The sequence below is a fragment of the Hippoglossus hippoglossus genome, chromosome 11 (genome assembly GCF_009819705.1).
Source record: "Hippoglossus hippoglossus isolate fHipHip1 chromosome 11, fHipHip1.pri, whole genome shotgun sequence".
In the NCBI taxonomy this organism is placed as follows: Eukaryota; Metazoa; Chordata; class Actinopteri; order Pleuronectiformes; family Pleuronectidae; genus Hippoglossus; species Hippoglossus hippoglossus.
In genome coordinates this window covers 4,779,469-4,803,226 of record NC_047161.1, presented here as the reverse complement: position 1 = coordinate 4,803,226, position 23,758 = coordinate 4,779,469, and the positions used below count along the sequence as shown (strand labels likewise).

The 23,758-nt window shown below is 42.9% G+C and overlaps 3 protein-coding genes and 1 long non-coding RNA gene across 4 annotated transcripts in view; 1 reads left to right on the top strand and 3 right to left on the bottom strand.

Moving 5' to 3' along the window:
• The window catches only part of LOC117770083 (double-strand-break repair protein rad21 homolog A-like), a 951,093-nt gene that overhangs the window by 613,649 nt on the left and 313,686 nt on the right, over window positions 1-23,758 (bottom strand). The window lies entirely within an intron of this gene.
• LOC117770108 lies at window positions 527-1,830 on the top strand. The gene is made up of 3 exons (XR_004615347.1): window positions 527-750; window positions 1,513-1,546; window positions 1,700-1,830. It is a non-coding gene; the product is annotated as an uncharacterized LOC117770108 (long non-coding RNA).
• On the bottom strand, window positions 4,595-8,131 carry LOC117770660 (annexin A2-like). The gene is made up of 9 exons (XM_034600313.1): window positions 7,842-8,131; window positions 7,512-7,551; window positions 6,941-7,037; window positions 6,715-6,803; window positions 5,897-5,987; window positions 5,717-5,812; window positions 5,577-5,632; window positions 4,831-4,938; window positions 4,595-4,733 (listed from the first exon to the last, which is right to left on the bottom strand). The coding sequence occupies exons 2-9, from the start codon at window positions 7,536-7,538 to the stop codon at window positions 4,674-4,676; spliced, it is 624 nt and encodes a 207-aa protein (XP_034456204.1). The 5' UTR covers window positions 7,539-7,551; window positions 7,842-8,131; the 3' UTR covers window positions 4,595-4,673.
• Window positions 10,180-23,758, bottom strand: part of crybg2 (crystallin beta-gamma domain containing 2) — a 34,054-nt gene continuing 20,475 nt past the window's right edge. The window contains exons 9-26 of the mRNA XM_034600311.1: window positions 19,125-19,172; window positions 17,831-17,949; window positions 15,879-16,101; window positions 15,274-15,413; window positions 15,057-15,183; window positions 14,942-14,977; window positions 14,712-14,851; window positions 14,460-14,586; window positions 13,939-14,090; window positions 13,714-13,840; window positions 13,597-13,629; window positions 12,901-13,013; window positions 12,645-12,774; window positions 12,427-12,566; window positions 12,062-12,185; window positions 11,441-11,599; window positions 11,153-11,312; window positions 10,180-10,502 (exon numbers count right to left, since the gene is read on the bottom strand). Coding sequence (XP_034456202.1) covers window positions 10,414-10,502; window positions 11,153-11,312; window positions 11,441-11,599; window positions 12,062-12,185; window positions 12,427-12,566; window positions 12,645-12,774; window positions 12,901-13,013; window positions 13,597-13,629; window positions 13,714-13,840; window positions 13,939-14,090; window positions 14,460-14,586; window positions 14,712-14,851; window positions 14,942-14,977; window positions 15,057-15,183; window positions 15,274-15,413; window positions 15,879-16,101; window positions 17,831-17,949; window positions 19,125-19,172 — 2,187 coding nt within the window. The 3' untranslated portion in view covers window positions 10,180-10,413. The remainder of the gene's footprint in view (window positions 10,503-11,152; window positions 11,313-11,440; window positions 11,600-12,061; window positions 12,186-12,426; window positions 12,567-12,644; window positions 12,775-12,900; window positions 13,014-13,596; window positions 13,630-13,713; window positions 13,841-13,938; window positions 14,091-14,459; window positions 14,587-14,711; window positions 14,852-14,941; window positions 14,978-15,056; window positions 15,184-15,273; window positions 15,414-15,878; window positions 16,102-17,830; window positions 17,950-19,124; window positions 19,173-23,758) is intronic.

Below are 23,758 nucleotides of genomic sequence, written 5' to 3'. Positions count from 1 at the left end.
ATTTATTCTTGCACTGTTCTCAGAAAATGACCTTTGAACTGTTTCTGCTGGAAAACAATGAGGCGCACATGTAAAAACGCAGACACTTTACAATTTGAAAGAATTACATATGTGGGATGTGTTCATGTGTGAGTCCCACCTGTAGAGCAGTGTAGAGAGAAGAGCCTGTTAATTTAAGGAAGGCGGTTCGGATGCAGAGCAGATCTTAATCAGTTCAATCTAAGAAACCAACCATTTTTGTTTCCTCAATCTTTTACTTGAATGAAGATGACCTTTATCCAATAACGCAAGATCACATACAAGGAAATAGGGAAAAGGGGATGTACTTATTCATAATAATTTGTCAATTATCCACCTGGATGAATAATTTCTCTTCAATTCATTGGATGTTCTTTGACTGCGCCCGCCCTTTATGAATCTGCATCAGAACAGGGGATGCCATATAGATTAATCAAGGTTAAAAATTAAACCATGGGCCGATATCCCTTAGAATATTTTCCATTACTGCTGGGCTCATAAAAGGTTTCGTGCCCTCTACACACACGTGCACAATCTCTCCTCACACCCTCGTCCAAGCTCCGAGATCCAGGTCGTCGTATAATCACACCTGTCCTTCCTGAAACCGGACAGTTCTGTTTCTGGAGAAATCATCAGCGCTCCTTCTGTGCTGGACATTTTCAGTAACATCGACTCTCCACCATGAAGATGCAGCTTCTGGGATTTTGCGCACTGGCTCTGGCATTAGCACAGGTAACTATTCGTATCTTTTTAAAGTGTCCTCATTGTGGATGATTCTGCCTCTGAACGAGCTTCAATTTCAACTTCAACTAATGCCCAAATTGTTTCTTTCTTTTTGAAACTTTCTGAATGTTGATGGAACATGTCTGTCTGTACGTGACATGCACATATCAAGATCAGTTCATTTTATCGGCTTAAGGAAGTGCAGTGTTGAATTTGGTGCAATTTGGACACGTTTAATATGAATAAACTTTAATAAATTCATAAACAGGCGACAAAGGCAATGACTAGGGATTCTCCAGTTTGGGTTCTGTATTTACCGAGGCTCAATAACTACAGGAAACTTTTACAGTTTCAGAAAAGAAGGGTTTAGAACAGATTAATTCTGCACATACAGAATGATTGAGAAAAAAGTATTATTTGGTTATTTAAAATATTGTGTTTCATACTTGAATTTATGATCCAAATACATAAAAATGTAAGTAAATGAAAAAAGGGATATTTTAAAATTGTTCCATATCTGACATCATTATCATAGGATTCTGTTTTCTTTTATTGCAGCAGCTCAATTCTAACTGTAACTTCTGGGTGAATAATAAACAGGTCTCCTGTGCTGATGGTGGATCTGGATTTTATCTGCTATGACTTTATGGGTTTAGATTTCAGGTTTTCTTTTGTTTCGTGAGGCAGTTTCAGCCTTAAGGTAGTTTTTTAGTTTTTAGTCAAGTCAATTGACACAGACAGATGATATTTTTTATCACTTTTTCCAATCAGACTCAAGGACTAACCACCTCTGAGCCAACAACTAGTACGATGGCCCCCGCAACAACTACTACGATGGCCCCCACAACCACCACCACACCAGCCGCCGCAAACACTACAACGATGGCCCCCACAACAAAGACTACACCAGCCGCCACAAACACTACAACGATGGCCCCCACAACGAACACTACACCAGCTGCCACAACCACTACAACGATGGCCCCCACAACGAACACTACACCAGTCGCCACAACCACTACAACGATGGCCCCCACAACGAACACTACACCAGCTGCCACAACCACTACAACGATGGCCCCCACAACGAACACTACACCAGTCGCCACAACCACTACAACGATGGCCCCCACAACGAACACTACACCAGCTGCCACAACCACTACAACGATGGCCCCCACAACGAACACTACACCAGCCGCCACAACCACTACAACGATGGCCCCCACAACGAACACTACACCAGTCGCCACAACTACTACAACGATGGCCCCCACAACGACCACTACACCAGCTGCCACAACCACTACAACGATGGCCCCCACAACGAACACTACACCAGTCGCCACAACCACTACAACGATGGCCCCCACAACGAACACTACACCAGCCGCCACAACCACTACAACGATGGCCCCCACAACGAACACTACACCAGCCGCCACAACCACTACAACGATGGCCCCCACAACGAACACTACACCAGCTGCCACAACCACTACAACGATGGCCCCCACAACGAACACTACACCAGCTGCCACAACCACTACAACGATGGCCCCCACAACAAACACTACACCAGTCGCCACAACCACTACAACGATGGCCCCCACAACGAACACTACACCAGCTGCCACAACCACTACAACGATGGCCCCCACAACGAAGACTACACCAGCTGCCACAACAACGATGGCCCCCACAACGACCACTACACCAGCTGCCACAACCACTACAACGATGGCCCCCACAACGAACACTACACCAGCCGCCACAACCACTACAACGATGGCCCCCACAACGAACACTACACCAGTCACCACAACCACTACAACGATGGTCCCCCCAACGAACACTACACCAGCTGCCACAACCACTACAACGATGGCCCCCACAACGAACACTACACCAGCTGCCACAACCACTACAACGATGGCCCCCACAACGAACACTACACCAGCCGCCACAACCACTACAACGATGGCCCCCACAACGAACACTACACCAGCCGCCACAACCACTACAACGATGGCCCCCACAACGAACACTACACCAGCTGCCACAACCACTACAACGATGGTCCCCCCAACGAACACTACACCAGCTGCCACAACCACTACAACGATGGCCCCCACAACGAACACTACACCAGCTGCCACAACCACTACAACGATGGCCCCCACAACGAACACTACACCAGCTGCCACAACCACTACAACGATGGCCCCCACAACGAACACTACACCAGCTGCCACAACCACTACAACGATGGCCCCCACAACGAACACTACACCAGCTGCCACAACCACTACAACGATGGTCCCCCCAACGAACACTACACCAGCTGCCACAACCACTACAACGATGGCCCCCACAACGAACACTACACCAGCTGCCACAACCACTACAACGATGGCCCCCACAACGAACACTACACCAGCTGCCACAACCACTACAACGATGGCCCCCACAACGAACACTACACCAGTCGCCACAAACACTACAACGATGGCCCCCACAACGAACACTACACCAGCCGCCACAACCACTACAACGATGGCCCCCACAACGAACACTACACCAGCCGCCACAACCACTACAACGATGGCCCCCACAACGACCACTACACCAGCTGCCACAACCACTACAACGATGGCCCCCACAACGAACACTACACCAGCTGCCACAACCACTACAACGATGGCCCCCACAACGACCACTACACCAGCCGCCACAACCACTACAACGATGGCCCCCACAACGAACACTACACCAGCCAAGACAACTACAACCACCACTGCAGCAACGACGACAACCACGACCACCCACAGCCCCACCACCACGCCCAGTGGAGGCTCAGGAGTCAAAGCCTCTCTGCTGGTGTCTGTGGTGCCTTTGCTGCTCTACATGATCTAGCCCGGAGCAACGAGCAGCGAAAACTCACCTTTAGAAAATAACAAATATCTCTTATTCTTTAATGTCACTGATTGTAAATTAAAGTTAACTTGACATGAAAGCAAGTGCACTCCAATGAAGAGACTGGTGGACTGTGGGAAATTAGGCTTAAGCACCTTTTCATGTATGATCAACACTTGCATGTTGTTCCTAAATAGATGTATTGATGACCTTGAGATGTTTGTTGAATCTGCAGGTTGAAAGACGCAGGTTATTTCATGTGATAGATGTGATGATGATGTGGCATCAGGAACAACTTGTTACTGGAAGAGTTATGTCATGACTGAGGCTACTAATGTGTTTTGGACGGGACAAAATACAATATTCAAATAAAATGTAATATCAAATTGTGACGATAAAGGAATAAGACTTAAATAATTAAGTTGTAATGTTATGTTTAAAAAATCACTATATTACGAGGATAAAGACAAACACATTGTTCAAGAACAAGGTGAACCTGTGCTCCCTGAAGTTCAGAAAATTCCTGATACTATATGTGATGCTGATGTGCCAAAAATTTGTAATAATTGAAGTATTTAATTATTTGTGCCACTTATATTATATTTTATAACTTAACAAGATGCTTCACATTCTTTATTTGAACACAGACGACACGCTGATCTTCTGATATTCCCCCTCTAAAATCACATGTGCTACAAAATTATGAATTTAATCTTGACCTCATTATTGTTGACAATTGTTTGTGAACAATCGTTGTTGACAATTAAAAAATACTGCATGTAAGTAGATACAACATAAGAATGAAGTACTGCAGTTGATATCAATAGTGATAAAAACAAAATGCGTGTATCATAAAGTATAAAACAAAACTATCAAATATTGACCTGCTTGTATTTGTCATTGGGCCATTTAATACAATGCAGGGAATTAATTCAGATACAGGAGTACAAGAACATGACGTTTATTTTTGCATTACTATGGACTGATACAATGACTGAACAAACACTGGTGCAAGTTTAATCCTCAGATCGACAGATGGCGAGCAGAGCCTGTAGGTGATCTCCTTTGAACTGTTTCTGCTGGAAAACAATGAGGCGCACATGTAAAAATGCAGATACTTTACAATTTGAAAGAATTACATGTGAGGGATGTGTTCGTGTGTGTGTGTCCCACCTGTAGAGCAGTGTAGAGAGAAGTGCCTGTTAATTTAAGGAAGGCGGTTCGGATGCAAAGCAGATCCTCCTCAGAGTGAGACACCATGAGCCCCTGAACTATCGACGGCTGCAGGAGGGAGAAACGGGTGTGAACAGATTAATATTTGACACAAATGATTTAAGTTTTGTCCGATTAAAGTTCTGAATTGTAGTTATATAATTTGGATAAACTTAATTCGTTTGTGTGTTTTCTGAAGTTGGTCCATTACGTTCCAGAAACACTTACTAAATTTAACGATGGCAGATTTCTTACTGCTTCATCTTGTTTAGTGAGGGTTATATTAAAAATGCTAAGTTATAGCACAAGGAAGTTGATTTGTTTAGAATTACGCCGTAATAAGCGTCTGTCTGTGATGAAACAGTCAAACCAGGCATTAGAAAGAGTCCAATTTATTTCTAAAATATATATTTTTATATAATTTATATTTATAAAGCACAATTTAAATTTACATTTAAACTCTATTTACATTTAAAAACTATTATAACATATAGAGTATGCAAAGCAACAAAAACATATTTCATATTTTTATGGCTGCACCTAGAGGAATGAATTATTAGAGCTATTAAAACAATTCCTGCAGTAATGAAACTAAATTACTGAAAGAATGAAAAAAAGAATGATTCATTTATCCATTCATGGGTAATGATAGTTTGATTTGTGCTTCAGCTGATACATAGAACTTTATATAAAGGTGTGTTTCTTACCTTCATGGTGGCTATTCTCTTAGCGAGGTAGGCATGAGGGCTCTCAATGCACTCCACTGTCAAGGATATAGAGAAATATCCAATCAACATGTACCGCTCACACACCAGTCACTGTGCACACTGTCTCCAACAACACTCACCTAAAACCTTCAAACCCTGTTGCACGTCTCCAGAGAATCGCTTCTCCACAAGCTCCTCCACCACCTGTCCGGTCTCCAGCTCCAGTCCCATGAACACTGTGGATAAAATGCAAGTCAGGAAAACGGACGGATTCAAGCAGTAAATATGAAATAAAAAGAAAGGTCCTGCTGCAGCCTCACCAGTGTTAAGATGGTCTGTGTCTCTGGACGTCAGGATGTTGATCCATGGTCCCACATCGGCTTTTTTCCCATTTAGTGATGCGATCAGAGCCTGGAAGAGTCACAACAAGAGAACACGGTCAACTCTCTACATGCTTCAGGCAGCAGCTGCACCAAACCTGAAAGGATTCTCTCAATTCTCTCTCTATTTTGCGTATACTAAAATGTGGACTAAAATCTGGTCCTAATGCACAACTAGAACACAAACATATTATTAGGATATTTATCATGTGAATATGTGAGATTTATGACCTATACTGCGGCCAGCCACCAGGGGGTGACCAAGAGGATTTGGCTTCACATTGGGAGGGGCTGTCATGTCGTCCATCTTTATTTTCAGTCTACGGTTGAAACTTTAATTCTGTTCCTCTGTGTGATTTTCAGCTGAAGAGAAGTTCCTGGTTGTCGGACCACACACTGACATACTGTCACCGTGAGAATGAACATGTTTCTATTATTAATATAATTGAATGTGCAGGACAGAATCATATTAACTTGAGCCCTGCCTCAACCTATACTGAGACTCACTGATACATTATTGAAGTGTATACTTCTGAACTCGTTCTTTAAACAAGGGTGCGTTCAAACCCTTTAGTATGAATAATATTTGATCAGCAAACACTGGGAAGTTGCAGATGAGGAAACAGGGGAATGTCATTTGCACATTCTCAGTATTATCACCGCAGCGTCGCATGGTTTATTTCAGGAGATATTTAAACTGGGAGGCAGCAGAGGTTTTGAAATTTGAAACAGCTCTTCTGGAATTCATGTTTCTTTACCTTCTGTGTCATCTCTCGAAAGGTTCTGACGACCTCTTGTCTCTGGGCGTTGCTCCGATTGCTCAGGATTCTCACCAGGGTCCCCGCATCTGAACCAGGTATACAGAACATTTGTATTTCACAATGGGCATTTGAAGCAGGGGCGGAGAGTGTAAGCAGATGGAAGAAAAGCAGAATTGTCTGCACACTCATCGAGCGTCGCTACACAAGCTTTGAAAAGCGGTACCTTTGATCTCCAGCGCTGCCTGGATCTCCTGAACGTCTCTTCCGGGGTGGAAATTGTTGAAGGGTCGCACTGTTCCGAGGGTGCCCCAGCACATGTCCTGCACGAGACACAGACAAAACACAATGAATAATGCAAACCGAGTGACAGGGAACAAGGGGAGATTGTGACAAGACAAGGAAGCGACATGATAATGGACGTACACACATACCATGAGGGCATCAAAAGAAGATACAAGTCAGTTTTTATCACTTGGAATTTCAAGAATGTTAAATATTCTATCCTCCTAGGTTGGAGAAGCAGTTTGAGAGGAGGCCCGGTAGTTTTACGTTATACTCTGCAGGACTATAATGTGAGATCACTGATTCTTGATTGGGTTTAGTTTATTCTCTAAAGCATAAGAGAAACAGGACATCACAGCATCCCAGCATGCCTCAGGCACACGGTGACTTCACAGTGTAAGATTAGAAAAGTATGCAGAAGATCAGAGTACACACAGTTATGTTATCTGAAGTCTTCTTAGTAAACAAAGTAATAATGCAACGACAGAGGGAAGAAGAAGAAGTCGACTCACGTAAGATTTGAAATAATCAGGGTCCATGGTTTTGTTTTACCTGCAAGAAAGAAAGTGACAAATACAGATAAATAACAAGAAAATACAAAAAATGTATCTCTATTAATACAGAAATTACATTAAAGTAAATGACACACATTTAAATCCAATTTGTGGATGTAAATATAAAAGTAAAGTTGAATTTTGTTCAGTGAATGATTTAAAGACAGTGTATTAATCAAAACCAGCAGTTATCCAAAGAAAACAGTTATAATAAATTAAAGGTTAATCTGTTAGAGACACGTTAAGACAGAATAACATGTTTTTTCAAAGAATGCTTGTTTTTCCTACCTGTAACAGAAAGCTGTGGCGCCTGTGGAAAGGTGTGGAGGTTTTTTTTTTTTACAGCCTCCTCTAATCAGCACTGTGTCTCAGTCCTGCCCTCAGTGTGCCGCACCTTTCTCCCACCTCACCCATGTGACTCGTCCCCCATGCCGCCTCTGACCAATCACCGGCCGCTATCCCCGCACCTCTCCACTGACACCATTGGTCTGCACCATATCTATGACAACCCGCTTGTAAAATACTCACATTCCTCGCAAATGAGGAATCCAGACCGTCCAGTTTGTTTTGCATGTTTGTTGTGAAAGGACCACGGGCTGTAGATTCTGTGCCCCCCCCCCCCACAAAAAAAATATCTATGAGGAAATAGACAAAGCACTTTAACCCCTTTCATTGAAGAATGTGTGGTATTGATGTTCTTTGTCATTCTAAAAGGAAATCTGATAAAGAAATCCACCCGACCACATGCCAGTCGGGCCTGTTAACAAAGCAGAGTGAGGGCGGAACGCTGCTTTTAGGAGTAAAACCTGATTCTCTTGAGTTCACGTCGGCTCCAACCGCTGAAGATTACTTTGCATTTTGCATCACGAGTGTAAACAAAGGGCCTTTTCAGAGGCTGCGTCTGTGATAACAATCCGATACTCATCTTCCCCTTTCTCTCAGTCCAAAGAGAAAGAGCGGAGAAGAGAAGAGGAAAACACAACGCAATCCCTTTATAAAGTAAATTCAAACAGAAAACACAGGGTTACCTGAAGATGATGAAACTTATTCTTGACATGGGTTTTAATCCCGGATCCACTCCTCCCTGCTGCTCAGCCTCTACCTGCCGTGTTCTCCTGCAGAGCACGAAGAAATATGAGACGTCTGTGTGGTTATTACAAACAGTGATCTGCAGCAAGGTGCCTCCAGCTTTCACTGGTGATTGCTCAAGATTTACCCTCAGAACAGGTTTTAATGAGAAGAAGAAGAACAGTATATTTATGCTCTCAGCTGAAATTGGAAACGTGACATATACAGAAACAATCAAAGTTACAGTTAAAACACAAAAAAGTCACCAAAGCTCAAGTTTCAAGTACAGAAGTTTAGAAAGTGCAGAAAGTGAAGCCAAAGTGTCTCTTTCTCCCCCTGGTGGCTGGCTGCAGAATAGTTCATAAACCAAAGATGGTGCCCGTCATGTTAGTTAGTACAACAGTGAAGTTTTAATTAGTTATGTGATGCTTAAATCAGGTGAAATGTTATAATTGACACTTGATAAGGACTTGTGATTGGTCGAGCATTTTGTATCTGGGATATTTTGGCTTCATTTCTGGATGGTGGGAGGAAGTGGAGACATATTCTCCATCTTTACTTACTGTCTATGTTATATATCAATTCAAACAAACAATTCAAAAATACCATTAGAGGTAATTTACCATTGTTCGAGGAAAGAGGTGAAGGTCAATTTGACCCTTTTGAATATTATTGATTATATATATTTTTTTAGTTGCAGAGCATAAAGTAATAAGGATATATTTTTGCAGTAAGTTGGATTTTAGAGGCTGGACATCGTGGATAAATTCAAACAGTGGAAACTGAAGCAATGGTGACATCATAATAAAGAAATGCTCGTGACATTAATTACGATTCTTTCAATCCATCAGCTTTGTTTTAATGTGTTTATTTTTGTTTTCAGTATTTTAAAACCACTCCCTTTAACATCACATTTTACATTATATCTTTAGTATCAAATATTAACATACAGCTGATAACAACTCGACAAAAAAAGCGCAATAAAAACAAGAAAACAGAGAAACTGGACAGAAACTGGACACGTACAACCCATTTAGTCGATAATGTGATATTCTCTATGTATACATAACTGCAACACTTCCCACAAAACAAGACGATACATGTACAGTATATAAAAATATCTTTTAAAAGAGGAACATGCTTTTCTTGCATGTCCCACATCCGTTTGGCTTTATTCATTCTCCGTCTGTCGAACGTCTCAGTAGGAAAATAACGTCCAGAAGTTATTGTTATTAAAACCTGCTTTTTCTACATCGTAAACACAGTTATGAGGGAAATTAGCACGAGCCTGGGGACATATGAACAGGGAGATTCTTCTGTAGGTTTGAATATACAAATTGTAGACAAATGATGAGTTCAAGGTCAAAGTGGTGGAGGAGGTGAACCTGTGCTCCTGATCTCTGGATACAAGAGAGCGGGTGGGTCCATGCAGCTCAGTACATCTCGAGAAATACATTAAATCTTTATTTTTTTTAACTCCTGATGACACCAGTCGCTGCAGCAGGTCGAGGCACTGACACGTCTTTTTTGTCTGTGGTCGTTCTGTCGCACAGAAAGTCTTTTACTGACTTCGGAGAAAGAGGAACCATCGAAACTCCGGCCTCGGATTGTTTGTGTTTACACTTGGGATACGGATCATGGGAGTTCAGACAAAAATACAGGCACTTAAATAAACTGACAGTGACAGTGGTCGGTTCCCACTGCACAGAATGCAAAGGGAATATTTTTGCAGATAGAAAGAAAGGCACTGTTGATGCACTGCTGAACTGAGTAAAGAGGAATATGAGGTTTATTATAGCAGCTCTATCTCCCACTGCTGACTCGGCCTCTCGTCGTTCTCTGGCATGATCACCACATGGTCCTTGTCGTACGTTTTTCCACCTGGAGAAAAGAAAGTCAAGTTACAGTCGTCGTGGCAACACTTTTATTATCAGGCACAGGCGATGCAACAATTCAAAGTCCTGCATTGTTTTATGAGTCTCAGTTTCAAGCTAAAGCAGTTAAAGTGAATCAAGATGAGAGAAATGAAAGCTATCCAACATCAGCTCTTACTTTGAAATGGGGACTTCAATTACGCCGACGAATTTGGATTCATATTAAAGCAACACTATACAACTTCATTGACTTAAAACAGCTTTATCAAGATTAGTTTAGTGTTTAGATAAGTAAATAAAAAGATAAAAAGACTCAGAAGTCATAAAAACCAGCGTTTATCGCCGATATTCAGAGGAGACTTTTAAAATATGAAGAATTCTAAACAGAGTTTGGTGGATTTGTTACAGCAGCAGTTCTGCTGGTTCAAGAAGCAGAGGATCATGGGTAATATAACAATTCAGTTGTGTTTTGGTTAAATTTGAGGGTCAAGAGATTTATAGACTTAGTTTTTTCTCTACATGAAAACCATTTCATCACCTGAGATGCAGAGGGCGCTGTTGCTCAGTAAAACCTACATAGTGTTGCTTTAAGAATATTCACAATAAAAAAATAAAAAATCTCCCTTCGCCCATTTCTGTCCTATTCTTCTTTCATACCTTTGACATCCAGGACCATGCCAGGGAAAGTGAGGCTGGTGATGAGGCCTCTCATCTGGGTCGTCCAGTTCTGAATTGGCTGCCGAGTCTCTGACCACAAAACCACCTTGGCTGCCGGCTCTATGTTTCCCATCACCTGGAGACTCATGGTCGTGGACAGCTGAAAGAAAAGGGTCACACACAGTAAACCCTCAGAGCAGCTGATGTATTTCAAGGTGTTTCTAATGTATCCCAGGTTTTGGTTTGGAAGACGCTGCCATCGTCATAACCTTTAAAATCAAGCTCTACCTTATTCTTGATGAATCCGTCCTGATAGAACCAGATGTCAGTCATCGGCTCCACCTCTGCCGTCACCATCACTCGTCCCGACTTCATCTCCTCCACGCCGCCCTGGACGGACACGGGGAGGCCGCTCTCTGTGTTCTTGATGCGGAAATACTGGCGCTTCTGCAGGAGAATAAAACACCACGATATAAAGACCATTACGATATAAGAGCTTTGGCTGATTTGACCTTAAACCATGGAATGTTCATGAAAAGGTTAATTTCAATGACTGGAGTTAAATCAGGTGAAGCACAGCTGACGACGAGGAGCTCAGTGACGAGCTAACTGTGAAGTCATCTGTCAATCAAGTGTTTTTTTATCAAATTATGCATAATGTTAAACCTTTATATAGTTTAAACAATTGTTACTATTCTAAAAACAACAACATATTTGTAATTGGTAGCCAAGTTTTGGTTGAAATGTGGCTTCTATATCTATATTAATAAATTATCTACAAATGTGCTAATGATAACGATTCCTCTGCAGCACCAGACACTTTTCACATCGTAGTGGAACAACCAGGACTTTGCCTGTTGGCATGTGTACTGTTTGAAAAGAGGTTGTAAAGACGACGCGTTAACAAACCTGTATGACTGGATACACCGAGCCAATCGTAGACAGCGAGCTAAACTTTGGCCAGTTGGTGATTTCGATGGGCTCCAGGAGGAACTGGCGCCCCCTGTAGTTGCTGTGTTCACATATCACCCAACTGCAAAGGAAGACAGACGGAATTAGACGTTGGCAGCTACAGACAAACTGTTTGCTATCGTGTAACCGATTAATCAAATGTATTATTTGACTTTCAAGATGTTTAAACAGTTTTATTAGCTCATGTCGGGTCCATGTGGTTTATTTCATCCACTTCACCGTCATGAAAACATGAACAGCTGCCGCTCGTGAGGACAATCAGAAAGATGCTCTGTGAGACGCCTCAATTCAAAGTCACCTACCTGCCGCTGTTGACCCTGACGGACAGGATGTGGTTGTTGAAGCCCTCGCCGGCCATGCTGAGGATCTCCGTCTCCGTGGTGATCTCTCTGCCCTCCAGACACTCGAGGCCGAACAGAGAGAGGGAGGGAATGGAGAACGTCTAGACGGGTGGGGAGAGACGGAGGGTCAGAGCAAGTCGAGGGGCGACACAGTAAGTAAATGGAGGGAGCGTTCTCACCATCGGCACGACCTTGACGGAGCGGAAGCTGCAGCTGGGGGGGCAGCCCATGCTGGTTAAATTGGGGTAATCTCCTTCATGTAAGACGTACAAGTTCCCAGAGTGCTTTTCGTCCTCGTAGAGCACCCAGCTGGAACACAGAGGTTTGGAATCTTTCAGCCAAAACATATCGGCTCTTTAACCCTTACTTTTTTATTCCTATTTATTTCAAGACTCCTTTATTCTCCGTCTCTCTGCTCAGCTCGTGGTTCCTTACCTTCCTCTGACCAATCGGCACGACTTGGTCAGGAATTTCTCTGACAGCGCTTCCTGGTTGCGGTCGAAGATGTGACACTTGCCCTGGAAATTTGGCTCCGAGTAAAGAATGAGCTGATAAACAGAGGTGAGGAGAAGAGAGAGATCGGATTAACACAGCCTGAAAAATCGTATTGTTATTTTCTATTCTTATCTGTGCTGATGATTGATGTATTGATTAGGTCACATTTCGGCAACTTGTTTTTTTAATTATGGGTTGTGCAATTTAATATTTCACATGCAAGATTTTAATTTAAAAAAGACCAGGTTGAGAATAAACAACTGGATCAATGTGGGTGGATGTTCGGATCAGGGGCCTCTCAGGTAGAAACAATCATTTCTAATCTTGTTCTCTGAAGTTAATCGTTTTCATTGCTTGTTCTGTGTAAATAAAGAAAGGGGAATTTAACTCTTTGACAAACACAGGATAGAAAACTGAGGAACACTGTTCTTGCAGTATCATAGTTTATAAGTTATGATATCATCTGCAGCCCTTTGATGAAGTGTGTGTGTGTACACGTGTCTCAACAGGTCCTGCATATTTTTCAGTTAAATCCCTGCACACCAAATAACATCTTCAAAAATAAGCTCAAAGTGTGGACACCAGCTATATCTCAGATTAAAAAGATACACCTGAATGTAAAGACAATATATTCACCTGGTTCCGGGTCTTCGAGTCGTCACGCGGAGCCTAAAACACAAACAAACAAACGTGAGAGGAACATATGACCCACGTGAAACACAGGAGATCTCGCTGAGGGTCACGAGTCCTCACCAGGAGGATGGGCTGCACTGAGCAGATGCGAGGGTCCTGAGAGCCCCAGTCAGCGCTGTTGTTGTAGAAACCTTTCTCTAAGATGTACTGGTTCCCAGAGTAGTCCACGTGGGAGTAGGCCACCCACCTGGACGCAAAAATGAACAATCGTCTTATTGTCGTATTAAAGCAACACTTGAATTAGTGACGTCACAACAGTAGTTAATGCAGAATCCGTCGACTTACGCCCCGCTGACCACGTGGATGGAGCGCGTGGACGTTTTGTAGTCGAACAGCTCGACGTCGGGAATGGCCTCGTTCACCTCGAAGGTGTTCTCTTCGGCCTCCTGCTCCTCCTCTGGCTGCTCGAACATCACCATCATGGGGTCGGACAGGTCCTGCAAAGGAGAGAGAACAAGTTTACACTGAAGCCTGAGGGATAAACCAGACTCCCAACCAGACCCTGTTGTGCTGTGGTTCTGATTTGGGGAAGTGATTTTAACGATTTCACCTCAGAATGTGTGATCCGACCGATTTTGGATCCTTGTATATAGAATTTTTGTGTTTTATGTTTCCCCTCGGCTGGGCATAACAATATATGTATTTTCATTATTGCATTGGATTTGTTGTGTGTTTTTAAGTTAATGACGTTGAATCAGATTTATGACTCAGATGTCCTGCAGGGGTCATTTTGATCCTGTGTGCTGTTTCCATCAGTTAATTCGGTTCCTATTCGTGCAGCCAAACACAGAAATAGAGAAACTCACGGCTCGTATGACCCTCACGGAGCGGAGCTCGGCATCGCAGCCTCCCCACACCCTCCAGTCCTGGTACTCCCCCTCCTCCAGCAGGTACTGGTGGCCTCGGTAGCCCTCCTTCTCGTAGCCCACCCAGCTGCAGGAAGGAAACAGGCAATCAAACTCTTTCTACCTGAATCGTGCAGCGGTGCAGTTCATTAGTGATCAATAAGGTGTGGTTTCATGCATGTGGGGATAACAACACTAGGAAGCAGCTCTTACATTCCTCCCTGCACTTTGAGGGAGCCCGCATTGTACATGAAGGCCGTCTGCTGCTTGTCTGTTCTGGTCATGAAGTCTCTCGCGTTGGTGGTTACCGTCCTCGACTTCCCGCAGAAGTACGGCTTGTCGAAGATCTCCAGCTGGAGACGCAAGAGACGCAGTTACAACCAGGATGCACTGACAACCTTTTTGATTTAATGTGTTGTGTATGTTGTTTTAATTCTTCTTACCTTTGGTTCGCTCAGATTTTCCACTCGTGGTTCTCCCTACGACAAACATAAAAATACATTCACCCACTGGAGACATGTAAGAAGCTTGTCAGGACTTATAAGAGCGTTCACTTACTACTTTGAGCGGGTGCACGGATCCCACATAAGGATGTTCCACACCCCAGGCTGCAGGGTTGGAGTAACCCCCCACCTCCAGGACACGTGGTACGCCCTGGAAGAAGGGCTGCGCGTACACAAGCCATCTGACAAGAGGAAAAGACAACGTGAGCTTAGGAATAATCTGAAATAATGAGAAAATCGTCATATCAGTAGTATGACTGTTCATGACTCACAGTCCAGCATTAATGATGATGGAGTTGGCCTTAATGGGGAAGCCAAAAATCCTGGCATCCTCAGAGGTGTCTCTGAAGGTGACTTTCTTCCCCTCAGCGTTTTCCTCTGGGAAAAGACTGATTTCTGGGACGCTGTAATCCTGAGAGGAGACGGAGAGACATTAAAGTCACGTAATGGAGGAGAACACAGAGTGTAAAGCAGAGAGATCCTGAAGGAGCTGATAATAAAACTGTTGTTCATCAAACTGTCAACGAACAACAGATGTCAAATGTTTTTCGAAATTTATTTTTCGCTGCAAGACTATAAAAACGTTTTCTATACGAGAGAAGCTGAGCAGGTAAGGATTTAATGTTATGGCAAAAAAATACATAAAGACTTTACTGTAATATTTGATATCAAGTAACTTTTTAGTTATTGATTCAACACATCACTCCTTTAAGTATTTGACTTTTCCTACACATTCATTCATGAGGTTGACAGGTTTTCATATTCATCTTTGACACTAGATGGTGCTATTGAGTGCAGGAGCAGACAGTCACTTTGCAAAAGCATCAATGAAAACTATAGTATTTATCCTTTTAGTACCAAACGACGATGCTCTCACCCTGACGGCTCGTCGCAGAGATCCGATGATGAAGCTCCTGGTCGGCGTTATCTCCGTCTGCTCATCACCCGTCTCTCCGTTCTGCTCTTTGCCCTCCTCCTCCTCCTTCTGTCCGTTCTGCAGCTGCTCCTCCGGGGGGCTGAAGGGGCAGGAGAGCTCCATGTCGCCCTCGTCCAGGGCAAATTTTTCCCCTTTGAAGTTGGGTTTCTCGTACATCACCCATCTACCCGAGAGAGGAGAGAAGACGACGAAAACATCTTTCATTATTCTGTTTTGTTTTGATAACCGCTACTGCATCGTTATTCTGAAATCTGCACTCACACATGATTCATGATTAATGATTCTTCTTTTCTCTAATCTCCAAGTTGTGACATTTTACTTTGTTGGGTGTCAAACAATAACTTAAAGTCAGATTAAGTAACTTTAAGGCTTAATATGTCTAATACCTTAATTGCTTTTAATTGTGCTCTATATTAACTTGTAAAGCACCTTGTAACATTTGAAAGGTGCCATGTAAATAAAGTTTATATTATCATTATTACACGGAACTGACCGATAGTCGCAGGTTCAATCGTCAGAATCAAGACCAGCTGAACTGTAGATCATTTTAAAATACTTAAAGTCATGAAGAACCAGAGTTTATCTCCAATATTCAGCAGGAAACTTGTGACGAATTCGAAACAGAGTTTGGTGTAATTGTTACAGCTGCAGTTGCTCAGGTTCAGGAAGCCGAGGATCATGGGTAACATCCTGTTCAGTTGTGTTTCACTTCAGTGAGCGGAACGACGCAGTCAGAGATTGACATGCTTTGTTTTTCTGGAAACCACTTGAGGGCAACAGAGTTATTCACCACACGAGGCTGCAGAGGGCGCTGTTGCTCAGTAAAAGTTACACAGTGTTTGTGGAACATTTACTCAATTTGTGTGATTGGCCACGGTCGAGCTAAACATACAAAACCTTGCTTGAAATAAAAAACAAATATAAGAGATTTAAAGGGGAAGTAACTATTTACTTTCAGGGGCTCAATAAAACACAAAAGTTTGATATCACAAGACAGAAAGTTTAGAAAATCTTTAATAATGCTTTCTCTTTTAAATATTTGTTCAATGTTTTCAATGCAAAAGGACTAAAGCTGTCAAATAAATGTAGTGAAATACAAATTTAATTTAAAACAGAATCACCTTGATATAGAATTCTATATTTACAGTCCAAATACTTATGGTCTGGACTGTAAGTACCTTAAGTTAAATTGTTCTTTAGCACAGTACTATATAAATATAGTTGCATTACTCCACTGGTAGATAAACTCTCAAAGAAAAATAAGTAGATAGTTGGTTTGAATCAAGGGTTAATGGGACACACGGATGTTTCACCGGCTCCGAGCGGTGCCATCAGTGTCAGTGCTGCTTCACACACTTGGCTGCGTTGGATTCAACATTCCACATCGGAGCCCAGTGTGTGTTCAAGCTTGTGTGTGCTGGGGTGCGGGTGTGTCAGCTATTGATGGCATTTGCATATCCACGCTGCATCGGTGGCATTTCTGCTCTGACATCTGCAGAGAGGGGTTTATTGTGAACAGCCGGTGTTTAATTACACACCTCACACTTCAGGGAAAACAAGGTGCGGAGGTAACGACTCATAACTTGACATTCAGAAAGAACTTCAAAAGGTCAATGTTGAAGGAGGGTTCAAAAACATTAGGCAATGTCGGTCGGTCGGTCAAAAACCGGGTGTGTGCTCATCTGGTTGTGGATTTTATTCCCTGTGTACTTCTCTCTATCGTTGTATTGACAGCTGACAGGGTATTTCAGTTTGAAAGCAAAGTCATGTGTGTCTGAAGCATAAAACTGTGATTCAGTGCTTCTGTTTTTGTTGTGGATCATATGAAGCACGTTAATTCAGATGTGCTGCGACGTGTGACGTGTGACAGTAATCTGTCGTCGTCCACTCACCCTCCTCTGACGACCCTGATGGAGATGGTGTCCTGCAGCTCCCAGGACGTAGCGTCCACGACATCACTGCGCACCTCGATCCTCTGGCCGCACATCCCCGGTCGGTCAAAGATATACATCTAGAGAAAACACAGAAACAAGACAGATGCTAAGTAGATAATAACGTGGAATGATTGTTTGGCTAATTTCTAAATGGCGGTTTTCCAACACAGGTGTGAATCCTGGCTGTTTGTCTGAAAGGTATTTGCCTGCTGCTCCTCTGCAGAAAGGCTAAAAGACTCCGAGATCATCAGATCCAAGACTTTACAAAGACAGGGATTAGAAAATCACTTTTAAATAAATGATTAGCAAATGACTCGGAAGGTGAGGAGGATTGAAATAATGACTCAGAATTACTGCAGGCAAGAGCTCAAACTGTGCAGCTGAAAAACGACCTTTACGGGAAATAAGAGAACAAACCCAGTATCATCCACTGACTAAATATTCAGTGAGATTAAATTAAATCTTAAATTTCACGCTCGTCCCCTTTAAGAGAACAACTGTGCAAGGTAAAAATGAAAAGTAGCAGAATTAGTGCCTGATTATCATCCAAATTCGAAACGTGATAAACCTGTTGAGGTTTTGCACAAGGCTGTAGTTTCTTAAAGTTCAGGTTTACAGACATGTTCGGTCTGTTCAGGTCTGAGGCCCTGCAGCGGGGAAGAGCTCAGCCTAACTGTCAGCTCCTCCTCTCATATTCAGAATCTGTCACAGACAATCTCCGAGAAAAAGAACCACCTACGTACGCCCTTTAGCGTGCAAGCAGGAGCAGGCCTGACATTTAATGACATTTAAATTAATAATGGCTGCAGCAGAGGTAGCAGGTATGCAGTATTTGTTGGCATCATCCAAGGAGCCTGATACTTTTGACGAATACTTGTGGTGGAGAACAAATAAAACATGAACCATAATCAAGTTAACCAGACAACTGCTGCTCATAGTGAGAAACGGTTATGAAACAGCGGTTGTGCAAGAGGCCAAAATAAAGCCACAGTAAAAATTTGTCTGGTATCAATGACCTCCCCCCCCAAGGTGAAACAGTTGTATTCCGTGAATGAGCGGGGAACAGAACGTCAGACAACGTGAACTGAAATTTGTCTGAAATCCTCTTGTGTGCGGCAGCCCTATTGTTTATGTAGCCGACAAATGACTTCCTGATCCCAGGCTGAAGGGGATCAGTGACGGCTACTGTCATCTTTGAACAAGTAACACGGCAGACAGCGGTTGATGAGCAGGGGTTTGTGCAGAGACTCACCTTTCCAGGACGAGGATTGAGCTTCCCGTGCTCCTTCGCCTTTGTGAGCTATGGACAAAGACAAAAATATATATATATTTTAGCACAATTTAAAATATATGTGGTATTTGAGTACAACATAAGACATCCTGAAGCAGGTAATGAGGATGATTGAAGATAAAAGGTCAAGATAAAGCACAGGGGTGTGAACAAATGAATATATAAAAATATTAGAAGGATTTGATAATTAATAATATACTGTATGTGTTTTATGTGAAAATAACCACAAGCCCTTTTATTTTGGCTCACTACATTGTTCATCTACACAGGCCAACACATCCCCTTCCTCCATCAAGGCTCTACAGTCCCCTTACATTCAATCAAGCTCCACCAAATCATAGACATCAGGGCCCTAAATTTTTCATGAATTATTCCCTGAGAAATTAGTGAAAAGTTAGAAACATGAGGAGGGAAACGCCCTATGTCGCAATGAAAAACTGATAAAATAAGTTCCTGGATCCGTCCCTTTGCCAAAATGTATTGGATTCTTCCTTGGCCCATCATCGTTCTAATTGGTGGAGGTAACCAGAATGGCACTCGGCAGATTGCATTCCTCCGCCAAGGTCGAACGATCCTACACTCGACAATCCAAACATCGTTTACATCAAAGCCGAATACAGACGCGAGGAGAGAGAATCATCATTAACGCCAGAACAAGCGTCTCTTTGACAGGTGTTAATACCTTCACCCATTGTACCTGTAGAACCAAACGCTCACCAACACCAGACCCATTAAACTGTCGAGTGGAACCAGCGACTGATGAATGAAGTCCCTGTTCAGCTAGTTGAGCAGAGTCGTGATTTCCTGCTGCACAAAAAATTGGCAGGGACATCGATTCCATTTGGGTTTGTTTACTCGTGGTACTTGGAATGTGGTAGCGGGTTAGCACAGAGAAATTTGCATATAGATCCACCAGAGAGATCAGTGTGTGTGTGTGTGTGTGTGTGTGTGTGTGTGTGTGTGTGTGTGTGTGTGTGTGTGTGCGTGTGCGTGGTCTCAGGTATCACTTGGCCTCTCCTCCCTGGGAGCTGTGTAGGAAACAGGCTATCACCTGGATCATGTTACCGAACAAAGAGAGACCGAAAGCTATTGTGTCACCAGACCTCGTTAGAGTCGTTCTCTGTTCTCATGTAAAGTTAAAATATATATATATATATATATATATATATATATATATATATATATATATATATATATATATATATATATATATATATATATATATATATAATAATTGACTAATTTAGAAATGTCATTGTCACGCCTGTTCGCTCTATGTAAACTTTTTTCACCTGTATTCTCAAATGGTCCCTCACTCAGACGTATATAGATAGTTGTAATTGAATGCGTGAATGGTGAAAAATACTCATTTATCGCAAAGGAAATTTCTAAAATTCTGTCTTGTTGTGTTTTCATCATTCTTGTCAATTGTATTTCTCAGTAATTGGAGTATTTATTGTATTTTAACCTCTGATGCTCCTAAAATCCCAAGTATCGCTTCTAACTGTGATCGACTTGTCTGTGTCCCAATGCAGCCGTGGGTGGAGCTGTTTGTCCCCAACAATGCTGTCATTGAAATGCTGTCACGCTGCAAAACAACAAAGAGTCAAAGTCAACATTTACATTCCTCTGGTACGACACGGTCCAGTGTTCAGCGTGGAGAATGCACGGTGGATGTTTTCGGACAGAAAAGCCTGATCCACACTGGTGAATGATGCTTCTGAGGCAACAGAGGAGGGATGACTGACGCGGTGTCGTAATCTGTCGGACTGTCACATCACAGCTACAGCCACAAAGAGCTTGTTGTGAAAAATAAAATAAAATAAGATAAGAATGAGACTAAAAATGATCAATAATGGCGGTTTTGGAGGAAACATTTTGAACTAACAAATTATAATGGAGTGAGAATTATTAAATATATAAATGATGGATTTAACAGTGTAATCTGTGTAAAAGTCTTGGGACAAATGTGCTAAATGGTGCTTGATGTACAATATTTCTCCTCAGATACTCGACCATTACTGACAATGATTCAATGATTCCTCTTGTTGAGGATTAACACGAGAGCGGGGGCCGACATTTCCTACATGCGTAAAAAGCGGTTGACCAATCACAACAGAGTGGGCCAGCGGGCCAATCACAGCAGACTGGACTTCATCAGGAGGCGGGTTTTAAGGAGACAGGAGCTAAAACCAAGTGTTTCAGACAGAGGCTGAAAAGAGGAGCTGCAGCAGTTTGAGGAAAGTCGTACATTTTCGGACCATTAGAGCAGATACACATCTTCAAGTAATTGTGAATCTGGGCGAAATACGTTTCCTGAAACTTCTTTGCCTCAACAACAGAGAACAAAAGCAACGCCAAACATCTGCTTCATTTACGAGAGGTGCCAACAAGTCTCCGGTGCCCAATTAAATCATAAGCTCACAGTTTTCGCTCGCCAATATAATTAGATACCGCTGATGGAATGTGCGGTTTCAGCAGATCCTTTATTCAGAATGAGCGTGAACATGTGATGCACGAAGCTGTTGAAGAAAACAAAAAGAAAACTCGTGGGGGAGAACAAGTCATCACTTTGTCCTCATGCCTCCCACCTCCTCAATTCTGCCTGTCAACTCCGCTTTATCAAATAACAGGTAAACGAGCGGAGAACTGTGAAAATAAAAACAAAAGGCGAGGTGTGGCTGTGTCTGTGCAGGAACAGGCAGATAGCTGGGATGGGTGCGGAGCCCGATTCAAGAAAGAAATGCAAAAGGTGCAGACTTTTTAAACGATCAAGCAAAGTTACATCCACCTGCTGAGAGACGGGTCGCCGGGGGTTTCAATGCATGAGGAGTTTAAAAGTTTCTATTCATTTCTACAAACAAATCCTCATCCATTTACTTTCCATGTCTCTAGTTTTATCTGTTGACTTAAGCAAAGCAGGATGAAGCTGTAAAATATGTCCCTGTTCAAACACAGGACACTGACACACGACCTTCACTGATAAGATTGTACTTTAAATATAACTTTGTCAATAAAAGCCATAGAATGCCACATTTAAATTTGAATTCAAATTCAGTGCAGATCAGATCTATTCTAACTCTATTTTCTATCTAAAAATCTGCATGATCACACAATGTTTCCATTAAAACTACCTGCAAAAAGTTAAAGCCAGGGTTGGTATTCCTGGAAAAACCAGCAGGATTAGGCTCCGCTTAGAGAGATTTAAACCAATACACCCCCCCCCCCCCTTCCAGTGGCCCTCCCGGCTAAAAGACGACTATTCCGTGACTTTGCTAAGCCCTCGCTAACGTCTCTCTGCTTCAGTGGCATCTGTCCAGCTGAGGACTCCAATCCTGCACAATGACAACACGGGCAGGGTGTGTGCAGGTGAGTTAGTGACGGACAGGAACGCAGCACTGAATGAAATGACTCGCTGTTCTGCGAGGGCCACGGACAAAGGCTTGTTCCCCCCCCCCCCCCTTTTCTTTTTCAGATGACTCTATTTATCGATGGCTATCATGAAGACGATTTCAACAAATGCAATTTCAAGAGGAATGCACCTTTCTGGTTTAACTGCGAGTTCCCTCACCACCAGGTCCCACTAACTGTGCTTGTATGTGCAGTATGCAGTAAATGCCTCTGTTGAAGTGATCATAGGCCGGAATGCAACTTTGCATATTTGCAACACAAGAATGGTGATAACACTTCTCTCCATTCCTTTCTTCAGGCGCCCGGCTCTACGTTCTTCACAGCGAGACATTTTTTAAATCCGCCCTGTCTGAAAAATAAACATCTATTGCAGTAATATTCCCCCCCACCCCCCCCCCCCCCCCCCCCCACAGATGTCTGGAGGCCCAAACACCTCGTCTGATGCCAGCTTCAGTGGCTGCTAGGAACACGAGCTGAGGTCCTGCTGTGTCAGTTAAAAAACATTAGAGCTGCAGGAGCCATATCGCTGAACAACCCAGAGGAAAAACAAGTACTGTTTGAACTGGAATGTGCAAACATTCGGATTAAGAGTCGACAAGACAGCTGCACACTGATCAGACCGTACTTTTTTGTGTTTGCATGGGCAGAAATAACAGCGTCTTCACGTGCTCAGCGTGGAGAAACACGATCAACAAAACGGCCCAGTGCACTGCAGAGAGGAGCAGAAGGATTTACTGCATGTCCCAACATCCCATCGTTCCCTCAGGGGCCCACTTCTGTGGCTCCTATGTTACCTCACTCTTGGCAAACACTGCACTTACAATGTATAATGGGTCATTATAATGGTTAATAGTGTGAGATAGCATAAAAACAGTTTATGGTTTGAAGCAGGAGCTGTGAAGAAGGGAGAAGGTGGCCGGAATGATCCAGAATGACTTTCAGTGGACAGATCAGACGGAGACAGAAGTGAGGGACTGTGTGAGCGTCGCCATGTGTGCACGTGTGAGCGGATCTTGTCTTTCCTGCCAATAAAAATCATTGTCAGACATAATCAGTTCAACACCTGACATGCACACACAAACGTTCCCATTAGAAGAACGAGTCCATGCATGCGTCTGGAGACACACCCTTTTTGTTGGGGACAACCAGTGGGAATAGGATGTACAGTAGCTGACAGGTCGCCA

Excerpts from the sequence above, each read along its gene's own strand:
- LOC117770660 (XM_034600313.1), bottom strand. The coding sequence starts at position 7,538 with ATGGACCCTGATTATTTCAAATCTTAC. Across the intron at positions 5,813-5,896 it reads CACAGACCATCTTAACACTG|TGTTCATGGGACTGGAGCTG; the intron begins GTGAGGCTGCAG and ends TTTTATCCACAG. Across the intron at positions 4,734-4,830 it reads CTCTCTACACTGCTCTACAG|AAACAGTTCAAAGGAGATCA; the intron begins GTGGGACACACA and ends GTTTTCCAGCAG.